General features: G+C 33.8%; 1 protein-coding gene across 2 annotated transcripts in view; it reads right to left on the bottom strand.

The window, feature by feature from the left end:
* The window catches only part of LOC130663554 (unconventional myosin-XV), a 62,913-nt gene that overhangs the window by 32,281 nt on the left and 18,019 nt on the right, over positions 1-12,613 (bottom strand). For both annotated transcript variants that reach the window (XM_057462833.1, XM_057462834.1), the window contains 14 exons: positions 12,095-12,204; positions 11,733-12,017; positions 11,461-11,638; positions 11,096-11,374; positions 10,687-11,016; positions 9,113-9,936; positions 8,665-9,008; positions 6,810-7,278; positions 6,520-6,722; positions 4,315-4,586; positions 3,988-4,170; positions 1,949-3,885; positions 478-689; positions 142-340 (listed from right to left, as the gene is read on the bottom strand). In XM_057462833.1, the coding sequence (XP_057318816.1) occupies positions 142-340; positions 478-689; positions 1,949-3,885; positions 3,988-4,170; positions 4,315-4,586; positions 6,520-6,722; positions 6,810-7,278; positions 8,665-9,008; positions 9,113-9,936; positions 10,687-11,016; positions 11,096-11,374; positions 11,461-11,638; positions 11,733-12,017; positions 12,095-12,204 (5,825 nt within the window). The remainder of the gene's footprint in view (positions 1-141; positions 341-477; positions 690-1,948; positions 3,886-3,987; positions 4,171-4,314; positions 4,587-6,519; positions 6,723-6,809; positions 7,279-8,664; positions 9,009-9,112; positions 9,937-10,686; positions 11,017-11,095; positions 11,375-11,460; positions 11,639-11,732; positions 12,018-12,094; positions 12,205-12,613) is intronic.

The raw sequence follows: 12,613 nt of genomic DNA, 5'->3' as shown, positions 1-12,613 counted from the left end.
AACAAAATATATAAATAAGTGACACGAGTAACATTTATAAATTATCTTACATAGTTGTACTGATAATCATTTTTTTGTTGTTTGTATCAGCGATTAAATAAAACCTGTAGGACAACTTCAGGTAAAAAATAAAAAACACACCTGTTACTGTAAATACTTCCACCTCGTGGACTTGGTGGCTGCGGAGGTGAGATGGGGGGCGGCGGAGGTACGGGCCGATTTTCCATTCTCTCAATTTGTGTTCTCACAACATGGACCTGCGTCATCATTTCAGTTGTACCTTTAGAGGTCACGCTTTGAGTATCGTCCGCTGTGGAAGCATAATCATCCCATCTTCCGCCTGACATCATCATAACAGATCATTAAATCAAATTTAATTAACGCAAGACAGTTAATAATTTAATGAAGAAATAAATTAAAAAAAAAAAAAAGAAAAAGTTAATTAGTTGATTTATTAAGTAAATTAATAATGATTACCTAACTGTTGCTGGAGCAGGAGCTTTCGATTGTCCTCTAGCCGATTGACCTTTACATCTTCACGAGGCAATGCAGGCTTCTCAGTGGTCTTGGTTGAACGAACACTGTGATTTGCGGTTACTTTCTCTAAACGTTGGCGCATCTCCGAGCTGAGTTTTAACTTGCCTATACTACCTGGCGATGGTCTTTGAGCTCCGACTTCGTAACCGGCTCTGGAAATTTTTAAATAATTATTAATTTATTTATTCATTCATTCATTCAATTTGATTAAGAGGGACCACTAGTGCGAAATTTTGAAAAAATCAAATTTTTTTTGCATATTTCGATAGTGTATAGCTTCAAAAATAACAAACTAAAATTTCAAATGGATATCTCAATATTTTTTTTAAGTTACAGTCATCTGAAGAACTGCCCCCGTGTAACAAAAATTTTTGTTCCTAATGATTTTAGATCTGAATTTCATCACAAAACTCAGATCGTGACACAAATATGACTTTCATCACGAATTTACTCCAACTTTTCGTCTAGTAAATCATTACCAATTATAAAATTAATTTATTACGTTTTTGAATTGGACTTGGGATGACTTCGATAGAAAATTGACTGAATTTTTACTGAATTAAATCTTTTGTCAAGTTTATCGACTCAAAAATTACCAATAAATTTTTTCTATCAAGTACTCGATTAACGTAAATCAGTTTCGATTGTAACATTAATTTAGTGAATGAACTTCGGATCACTTGGATGAAAATTTGACTAAGTCATATTTTTGTTGTGATTAAAATTGTTGATACAAATTCATGATGAAAGTCATATTTGTGTCACGATCTAAGTTTCGTGATGAAATTTAGATCTAAATTCATTGTGAATAAAAATTTTTTTACACGGGCCGTTCTAAAATACATTTTTAAAAATTGCTGCAGCTATAACTCGAAGACAAATCATCCGATCGATTTGATTCGAATTGCAGCTTCTTTTATATGTTTTTTCATACCACGAATCTCCAGTTTTCCGATCGAATCAAAAACGTAATTTTGGGAGGCCATAAATCATCAAATTTTTGCGCAAAATTTGAAATTTTTTTTAAAAACCGCCAATTTTTTTAAATTAAAATTTTTTTTTTTAGCCTGAGGGTCATGGTACGGGAAATACCTTCTAGTTTAATGAACTTTTTTGTCTTTTTGATTTTATGCACTAAAAATCACAATCACTGCAGTAGGGGGACTTTTTATTTTGAATCTTTGGGAGATTGCGAATAACTTCTGAATTTTCAATTTTTTACTCCAAAAATTTTACCATGTATTTCTTATGTCATACTAATTGTTATTTAGTTTCAGAATTGTTTCTAGTTTCCAAAAATATCAATTTTTTCATTAAAAAAATTCCCTAAAATCACTTTTATTTCCGGCGGCCACGCTAGCAGCCCCCCCCCCCCCCCTTAACATCAAATTTGTTTACTAAAATAACTTACTTTGATTTTTTCTTCTTTTTCTCCCCTTCTTCTTTATGATTTTCATGTTTTGTAATAACAGCCGTTTGAATGGTCGCATGACTTTCAATTTTAGTTTCCGCAATAACATTTTCTATTTCAAATTCCTCCCAGTCAACCGAACCCTCGCCATTGATATTCCCATTGGTATTATTGTACTCCTGATACTGAGGAGTTATTTTACGCTGCTGTTGATGCTGCCGCATTTTAAATTCAGTAAAACTGTCCTGGTTTTGTTGTTCATTTGAATCACTAGGAGGTGGCCATCTCCATTTTCCAATGCGGACAGTTTTGGCGCGTCCATAGGGATCCAAAAATGGCCTGGACTCCGAGGGATCATGAGCGTCAAGTGGTGGTGGCATTGGAGGTGGTGGTGGCACTCCTTTATTTATTCCAGGACTACACTCAGTACTGCTTTTACGATTTTTCAATTCACTCAAGACATTTGTAAAGTTACTTTGAATGTTACCTCGACCCGAACTTGTTCGCTTCAACTCCGGTGTTGCTGATATTTTTCTTTCAACGCTTATTTTACGGGCTGAATATTCAACGCTTGTTTTTCTATTCAAATCAAGGCCACTTTTTTTAGGTGGACTTTGTGAACGATGAACTTGAGCTTTAACTGTTACTGTTTCTAAACGTTGGCTTATTGGCGTTGGTTGAGAAGAAATGGCACGATTTGTTTGTTCACTATCAGTAAATCCTAATGGCTGTTGTTGGACACCATTCTGTACAAGTAACTGTTGAAATGCTTGATTTTGAGCCAATAGTTGCTGTTGAATTTGAAGATTTTGTGCCATAGCACTTTGTAAGAAGGCTCGTTGAAGATTTTGTTGATATGCCACCATATCAGCACTTTGATTTGGTGGCGAATTTGGATACTGAGGTAAATTAAGTCCCTGCATGTTGTAAATTGGGATTGGAAGAAACCCTGACCCCATATTTAAATTTGAATTCTGTCCTGTTGGCAATTGTTGTGATGCACTGGGTGGTGGTGAGAACATCGGCATCATCATTGGAGGTGACATCATACCTGGTGACAACGGACTAAAATTAAATGCAGTATTTTGATTCGGAATATCCATATTTCCTCCACCACGAATTTTGGCTGATAAATCAGCTGATGATAATTCTTGTATGACAAGATCATCAGTAATGGCATCCAAGAAGTCATCAAGTGTTTCAGGATTTTGTGAATTGTCATTTGTGTGTGTCCCCTTAATACTTGCGGCCAAACTTCTTGCGTCTGACAGTTCATCCAAATTACCATCCAACACTGGCATGAATAATTCATCCAAAAATTGGTCAACATCTGAAGCTTGACTTGGAACTCTTACTCTCCTTACATGTGAAGCCAGAGATGGCGCTTCGCTGGTGTCGGACATAGCCGATGATTTAACACCATATTCACTTTTTTCAATGTACGCTCGACTAGACTGACTACCAGGCAACGCTCGTTTACTTGGATACTGAGACTTAATAAATCTCGTTTGAGATCTTATGTAACTGCTCTTATCATCTTCAGATCTTCCAGTTTGGCTGACTGATTGTATATCAGGATACTCAAAGTCTATTGTCAAGTCTTCTTCTTCAACAATATTTGGCTCAGTAGTTCTTCCAATTCTGCTATATTTTCTTTCCTGGGATACTTCAGAACGGGTCATGTACTCAGAATTAGATACTGCTGATACTTCACCAATTCTTTCAAGACTGTGATATCTTTCATTTAATTTCGATGAAGAAAGTCCCAAGTTTGTGAGTTTACTCGGCGGCGAAACAATTTCTGATTGAAGTAAATTGTCTAGACTTCTACTCCGTTGTTTTTCTTTCTCAAAGTAACGATCATTCAAGGCCGATTGTCTAGATAGTCCCATTTCTCCTGACGACTCTAAAACTGGTTCGTGGGACTGCTTTCTTGACTGTAATTAATAGCAAAAAAAAAAAATAATAATAATATATTCAATTGATTTAAAACATCAAAGATTTAATATTAGAATAAATTAATAATAAAATATACTAACAGGTGATTTTACTACAGGTGGCTGAGGTGGAGGTACTGCTGGTCGTCTAGGTGTTTGTAGTTCCGGTTCAACAGGCTTATCCACCACCTTCGTCACCGGTTTTCTTTCCAACGGCTGGAAGGTCTTTAATACAGGCACTGGTATATCCAAGTCTTGTTCCAGTTCACGAATGACTTGTGTGTGCTAAGGAATCAAACAGATTATGACGTTAAGTTCTCACGCTCGCATTCTCATTTTCGCTGATAATAAACAATGCTGATCCATTGCTGACTCTCACCAGTAACGGTTAAAATACATATTATATATATTAAATATCCCCCACTTTACCTCTCTCTTTTTAATTGGCGGGAAGTTGTTCTTTCGCTGTTCGAGGAACATATGCTTGGCTGCTGGGAATGCCGGGGCTAATTCCATTTCTGATATTAAATCAAGTACATAATCAAAGCCATTTGTCTCGGTGACCATCGTATCTGGACTTCCGAATTGATTCCACAGTGTAATTGTCCAACCGGAATTATCGACTCCGTGATTTTGGATTGCGAGGTTTGCTAATTCTTCACAAGTTGTCCAAGAATCAATGGCGCACGTTGTCGTTTCACCTATCAGTCAAATTTGTTATCAATTATCTGCTTAGATCTCGAGCAATTATTAAATTTTTACGTATCGTTTTTAGATAAATTACATTAGCAAGTGCGTAGCAGCGGATTTGTTATAAAATTTGCTTTTATGGATAATAAATTTCATTCAGGCGAAATTATTTTTAGGCATAAATTTATGGTCTATTTCTATGTTAGTATCCACACTTTTTGAAATGTCCATTCATTTTTAAAGTTTATGAATTTCAAGATGCGCCAAATGACATAGAATTCCCTATCAAAAAAATCTATATGGGAATCTAGCCTAGGTTTCTATGTGGGTTCCCATATGGCGTTTTCGGATGGATTCCCATATGGTTTCCTGTAGGACTCCAATATAGATAGCGATATAGATTCGCAAATGGGTTCCTATGGGAATCCAAACCATGCCAAATCTATATGGGAATCTAGTATGGATTTCCATGTAAATTTTCACTTCGATTTCCCATGGGAATCTGCACCATGTCAAAGTTCATATGGGAATTTTGTGTGGGCTAGGAATTTAAAAAATTAACAAAAAGCGCCACGTTATTGATACAAATACCATAAAAAGTATCAAATTCCTACATAGGAACCTAGGTACCCAGTTTCCTATGTGGATTTCCCATATGAGAATCCAGATACCCATGGTTTCCTACATGGATTCTTACATAAATTCATACTTGTCTATATGGATTCCTATGGTTCCCATGCAATCCCACATGGATTTTTTTGATAGAATTTAAATTTATAATGAATTGATTGAGAAGTTAAACATAAAAATGTTATTTTGTGCCATAAATACTCTTTTTAAATCAGTGGTTTCGTGCCGAGTACGCCAACGGACATCAGTAAGGCTGATGAAGAAAAATTATTCAACAGAGTAACTAAAGCAGATAAGCGATTTCCGCGAACACCGACGAGACATGAGACCCAGGTCTCGACGACGTTTGCAAGGGTAACCTGAGATGCGACGTTGGATGATCAAATAAATTATATAATATTATTTTTGTTAAAAAAAAAAATGACAACTTGACTATTATATAATCGATAATTCTAAAAACACAGCCACAGCTCGTAATTTTGATATAAAAAACTAAGTTTTTATTAATCTGCCAATGATGAGGTAAAATACTACTTTAGCCATTTGAGTCGATACTAAAAATATGAAACATAAATTGATATGATTGAAAATTGACTGACATGTGGCTGTCAAACTGAACTAATTTTTTTTTTACCCTAGATTTTGTACCCTATCAAAAAAAAATCGTATGGGAACCCATAGAAATCTATATAGAAAAGTATAGATTTATGTAAGAATCCATAGGAATTAGTATAGGAGTGTATGGATTTATATAAGAATCCATAGGAATTAGTATAGGAGTGTATGGATTTATATAAGAATCCATGTAGGAAATCATGGGTATTTGGACTCCCATATGGGAGATCCACTTAGGAAATTGTGGGTACCTGGATTCCTATGTAGGAAATCTACATAGAAAACTGGGTACCTGGATTCCCATGCAGGAAACCCACATAGGAAATTGGCTATTGGGATTCCCGTATAGGAACTTGACACAGGAACTTAGACATGGATTTCTTTATGGGAAATTCATATAGAAATCTGGGTTTTCATATAAGTATTATCTATAGAATCCGGGGTATCTGGATTTCTATGTCTACTGTCTATTGATACGCGTATAAATAAAAAACAGATTAATATTCCTATAGGGAACCATATGGGGATCTATCTGAGAACGCCATGTGGGAACCCACATAGTATAGGACTCTAGGCTGGATTTCCATATGGATTTCTCTTATAAGTAGTAACTAATATTTTTAAACTTTGAATTTTAGTGCAGCCGTTAAGCGGCATAACTACCAAATTAATTAAATGAAATGAAATAAAATTAATTACCATCATAAAATCCAACATTGAGAGCCATATTAACTCGATTTCTATTTGCCCTCCATTCAAGAACACACGGCGGATAACTTCTAGGCACATGATGAGCTGTCAATTGATTATTGTTCATTATTCGTATCACTGTACGTTCGCCTTGCAAGAGTTTGCGTTGACAATAAGCCTTGTAACCATTATGCGCATGATCCGAGACATATCTTTTGTAATAATAATAAAAAAATAAGTAATGTTATTACTTGTTTATAATCTTACAATAAAATAAATGTTTTAATGACTTAACTTACTTTAAAAAGTATTTGAATAGTGTTGGACTAGGCTGAAATGCTGATAAGCAATTGGCTAAAAGTAACCATCCACGTTCTTTATTGGGATCATTATCATTTTTCCATGTTTGATTTGCTAGCTGACAAAGTATTTCATCACGTAATTTTTCGTTTACGATTCCTTTGTTGACAATATAATCTCCTAAGGCGTGTTCTCGTTTACCACTGAGATTATTTTCATTCATAAATCGTAAAATCAACTTAAATATCATCAACGAGTCTGTGTAATCTTGATCACGTGCTTTTGCCAAGAAAGGTGTTTTTATTGGCTCACGTTTCATACCAAAAATATGACTTTTGAAATATATGTTTGTGAATTTTGAAAATTGATGTTGATCAATATCTGATGGCAGACTGTAAGTTATAGGAAGTGGAGTAACTGAACCAACTACTTTTAATAAATTCCTCTCGGTATGTACGGGTTGCCAATCTACAATAAATATTTATTATTTTATCATAAAAATTAAATTTTTTATATTGTGACAATTATTATTTGGGCATAATTGAGATCATTAAAAATAAAAGAAACGATTTTTAAAAAAATGCAGTAGTATGGTGCGATATTCCAAAGTTATCAGAAGATAAATTCGCTTTTTTTTTTTATATTTTATAAAATTTTTAAGGCTTCTTATTTAAAAAATATTTTTTAAAACGATACACAAAAAAAAAGGATTCTGTGGCGCAAGAAATTTTTACCCGCCCTAAGAAACTCTGCATCATGAATTAAAAATAAAAATTTTCTGGGAGCGGGAAAAACATTTTTTCTTGTGTTAAGAAAATTTTTATTTTCAATTCATGATGCAAAAAATTCCTTGCGCTAAGAAGTCCTTTTTTTTGTGTCCATAGAACGTTTAAAAAATTTTGAAAAATGACTGGATAATAGAAATTAAAATTAATCGCACGAGCTTTGAAATGCGTGTAACAAAAATTTGCTTTTGTTTTTTGTTAATCTTTGAACTTGATCAAGGTATTCAATCAAAGAATAAGTGTATGAAATTTAGTTACGATCCGTTAAGAATCGTGGGCACTATCGCCATAACAAGAAGCATTATATCGCAGACACATATAAAGTTTTGAGCGGATGGTAAATTTTGACCACCCAACAAAGTGACATATTATGGCAAAATTTTATGTACCTGAAGATCGGAACGTTTTTCGCGCAATGAAAATGAAAAAATTTATGAAATTCTACTACTTAAGGGTGACTTGAGTGGTAATTGGGGGTGGCTACAATTTTCGGCTAACATACTAGTGCCTATGAGAAACATTTCAGAAATCTAGATTCAGTAGATTTTTTACATTTCACGTTCCGATCTTCAGGAATATAAAATTTTGTAAAAATCGCGCCACACAGTAAAAAAGAATTCGTCAAAATCTTCACATATCGTGTGTAAAATAAACAGTTTTCTCTTGGCTCGAGAAAATCTTGACTTGGTTCCCAAAAACGTTTGTCTTCCAAAATATTTACGACTCAAATTTTTTTTCTGTGCGTATATGTTAACAGTAAAAATTTTCTAAGAATTATTTTGTGATGAACAAGAGTATTTTTAACAAATATCGTGTGTTGATTTGAGAGTAACATTTAAAAGGTGTTACTTTCAACTAAAATAAAATTTTTGTGTGCTAAAAAAATCAATCGATTAAAGTTGGTCAAGCAAAATAATAACAGTGTGTTGAATAACACTCTAAAGTGTTAAAAATTCAACACTTGAATTGTTAACACTCGGTTTTTTACACTGTGACGAATCCTTTTTTACTGTGCATCGCATATTTCTATAAGATAATTAAATATAAAAAAGAATAATAAATATTTTACCATCAAGTTTACTGTAAATAAATGCCAGCTCCGCTGGAATTTCAAGATGATTAACACCGGCAACAGCTCTCGAAGTTCTTTCCTGTTCTTCTCGTTGTTGTTTAGCTTTAGCGCGCTCTCTACTTGCCCTTTCAATTTCAGCGCGTTTAGCCATTTCTTCTTTCAATACTTTGAAATTTTCTCGTTCTTTTTTACCGCGATATAACTTTTGTGCCATTATAGCACCTTTTTTCAAAGCACGGAAGTTTTTTCTTTCACGATACCCTCGATAAACAGCTTGAAGAAATACTGTACTGCGGGATATGTTTAAGAATCTTCGTCGTGCAAGAAAACCTCGTGTATATCTAACAAAATAAATATTAATAATATATAATAACAGTTATAAAGTTAACGCGAAATAATAAAAAGGTTCTTCTTTATTATAGAAAAGATTATTAAATAAACTTACCGTTGAACAGTAATGGCTGCACGCTCGAGAATTAATGCCCGATTATACTCCAGGTTTCTTTCAAGTGATTCACGTAGAAATACGCGGGTCAAACCTAATTGATATTGATCATGAGCGTCTGCTGGAGCAGCTTTGTCTAAGATTATGCGACAAAGTTCCTTATTGGGTGCGCCTCTAGGTAACCGCGTTGATATCAAGTATCGATATCTATCTACAAACTGACCAAAGAGAAGACGTACAGGGTAACCGGTCTTTCTGATTCGTATCGTCTCCAACATTCCCGTGTAACGAAGTTGTTCAAGAACACAAGGCATGTCGAATTTCATTGGGGATTTATCGTTGTTTGGTTTAATGCAACGTACAAACCACGGATTACATTGAGACATTGACTCCAATAGCTGCTGAAGACTGTCGTGAAAACGAGCTGACACAGTAGGCGTTCTTGGTTTCATTGTGACAAATCTTCCGTTTGGTTTATTAACTGTTTTATTTGCCTCGTGCGCAGATCTTACGTGTTGGAACATTTTACTGACCATTTGAATTTTACTACTGATAAGAAGCTCGACTACATCTGATCTCAGTGTGTCACGATTTTTATCGAGAAAACCGTCGACGTTGTACCAGACTTGACCAGCGTAATGTTTTATTGCGAATTCAGCTGAATTCATTCGCGGTCGCGAGTATAATTCACTCAGGGCGTGATTGTAGTGACATTTTTCGAGGAATGATAGATCGGTAGCTTTTGGAAAATTACTCTCGTCATCGAGAAGATGGAGAATTCCTACTGGTTTTTTAGCAATCAAATGAATTACCGGCAGATTATCCTGTAGTTTAATTATTTAGTTAATTAAAATAAAAATTATTGATATTCAATTTAAGTTACTCTAGTGCGCGCGTCGAAAACGAGTTTTGGAAATAAGTGATTGAAAACAAAATTAAATTTAATGACACAAATTATTTTTTTAAAAACTTTTTCGGGTATTGGCAGCTCGCATATTTCACGTTCTAATTAATCAATTAATCTTAAATTTTTACGAGATAATTTTTAGTCATATATTTAAAATGGCGCGAGGTTTCTATTTATTTGTAATTTTCAAATGAAAATATACTCGGTTTTTTTTTGCTAAAAAATACTTTGGGTTTAAGCCTCCACCGCTTTGTATTAAAAAAAAATACAATAAACTCTTGCGTTTCGTCGAACATACAGTTTGCGAGTTTTTTAAATTTTTTTACTCCAAATGAATTTTGAAAAACTTATGCCAGTTGCCAGTCACCAAAAATTTATAACACTGAATTTAGCCGCTTAATAATTTTTGAATTCTTTTCTAAACGATAAATTATAAAAAAAAAAAATATTTCAAATAATTGCACCCATAGTTTTTTTAATTTCCTACACGTGCATATTTTTATTTTATTTTTTTTTGTAATAAATTAGTCAAAAAAAAAATTTTTTTAATTTAAAAAAAAATAAAATTTTTGATAGTTTTGTTTTTGTTTATTTTTTATTGTTCAAAATCCTCGTGTTTGAAGCGCACACCTACAGTAACTTTTTAATGATAAATTAAATAACTCACAGTATAATTAATGGTCGTCCAATCAATTTTTTCTTTCGCATACTCCTGCTGTTCCAATTTGAATATATGTTTATTAAAATAAAAATGAAGATTTTCATTTGCGTAATTAATACACAATTGTTCAAAACTATTCTCTGTAAAATTTTCAAAGCCAAATATATCAAGAATCGATATTGCTGATGTCTGTTTCGTTCCTTTATAGACAATATGATTAACACGAGCGACAAGCCAAGAAAAGAGTGAACTGTAAAGAGCCTTTGCAAAGGCATCTCGCGCGTCTAAGGCTTGGTCAATATTTAAAGCTGTTAACACTCTTTCATTTCTCGCTTCCTAAATACATAAAATTATATTTTTATCCACTGTAACATAAATTTTAACACTTGCCAAATAAAAAACATCTAAAACGTACGGTAGTTTTTGTCGTGAGCGCCCGAATTATACCGTCGACATTTATCTGAAGAAGATGAGCAGCCCAACGTATTTCAGCGTCCGAACCAACTTCAACTCCTTCTTGCCCGTGTCTCATTTGCTTTCTATGAAAATACACGTTACCAAGATGAAGAACACTAGCTAAAATTCTAAAGATAGTGTCTTGTTCTTCGGAAGTAAATCCAAGAACTTGCATTGCTGATAGCAGAGCTTTGAAATCTTGTGTGTCATTTTTTCCGTCAATTTGACAGCTCCCGCCCTGTAATTTTTTTGTTATTTGTTGGAATTAATTATTAACAAGTTACTTGTTGATATTTTTTACGAGTTTCTATTAAAAGAGTGTACCTGGTTAAGGTAAAAATACTTGTCGGGAGTAAGAAGACCGTATTTGTCTCTTAGTTGTTGATCAAGGCCAGCGAGAAGTTCGTAAAATACATGATAGTTTCTCTCGTCTGATGCCTGTGTTACTATTCTACTCTTCTCTAATAAATATTGCGTTACTCGCCCACCAACTATCACTCCGCTATAAATATATGAGGAAATAATTAAACATCACACGTCACTAATTGTTCTGATTAAAAAAAATTAAGCGGCAATTTGAAAAATCAATCACTCACTCTCTGAAATGGACTTCAAGATATTTTCCAAATCGACTACTATTATTATTGCGCGGTGTCTTGGCGTTACCGAAACTTTCTAAAAGTGGTGCAGCTTCCAAAATTTGTTCGGTAACAAGATTACTCGGTGCTCGATTTACAGCAGCTAGATATTGCATTACCAATTTTGTTGATTCTGTTTTACCGGATCCTGATTCACCGGAAATTACTACGACTTGATTTGCGGTTGAATTATTCGCGGCTGAAACTTGACTGTAAGCTGATGAACCCATGGCAAAAAGATGTCTATTTGGAATAAATATTTAAATATTTTTATTGCGATATCAGGTAAACTTTATTTTGTATTTTTAATTCAAACTCACGGTGGTAAAGTACCGAGGATTCTTCCTTCATATAATTTAACTTGGTCCAGCCCATAAATGTCAAACATTTTATACGGATTAACGGCCACGAGAATACTGCCGGTATATGTCTGTAATTAAAAGCAGCAACGTTAAGTAACTGGGTATTTAAAAATATGTATCGTTACAGATGTCATAAGGGCGTATCCTAGCAAATTGTCCTACTGAAAAAGCAGACTGTAAAAAATCGGGAGTGAATATGGATTCTATTTTAATCACTCCGCGTACGGAGTAAGTAAGATTTTTTTTTAGCGAAGTGAGTTCGGAGTGACATGAATTTCATTTCAATCCGCATCCGAAGTTTTAATGTTGACCTTTAAATGACACCGAGTGCCATTTTGACCCTAGATCATTTTCAAATTTTTTTGACTTTTTAATAAAATTAATATATACTTTAGATTGAAGTTTCTTTGTAAAGATAATAAATATCTTGCAAAATTTATTCAAAGAGAAATTTTTAAAATTCTTGATCGTTTTTTA

Source organism: Microplitis mediator, chromosome 2, assembly GCF_029852145.1.
Source record: "Microplitis mediator isolate UGA2020A chromosome 2, iyMicMedi2.1, whole genome shotgun sequence".
NCBI lineage: Eukaryota > Metazoa > Arthropoda > Insecta > Hymenoptera > Braconidae > Microplitis > Microplitis mediator.
The sequence above is the reverse complement of the archived record's forward strand: the minus strand, read 5'-3'. Positions and strand labels throughout refer to the sequence as shown.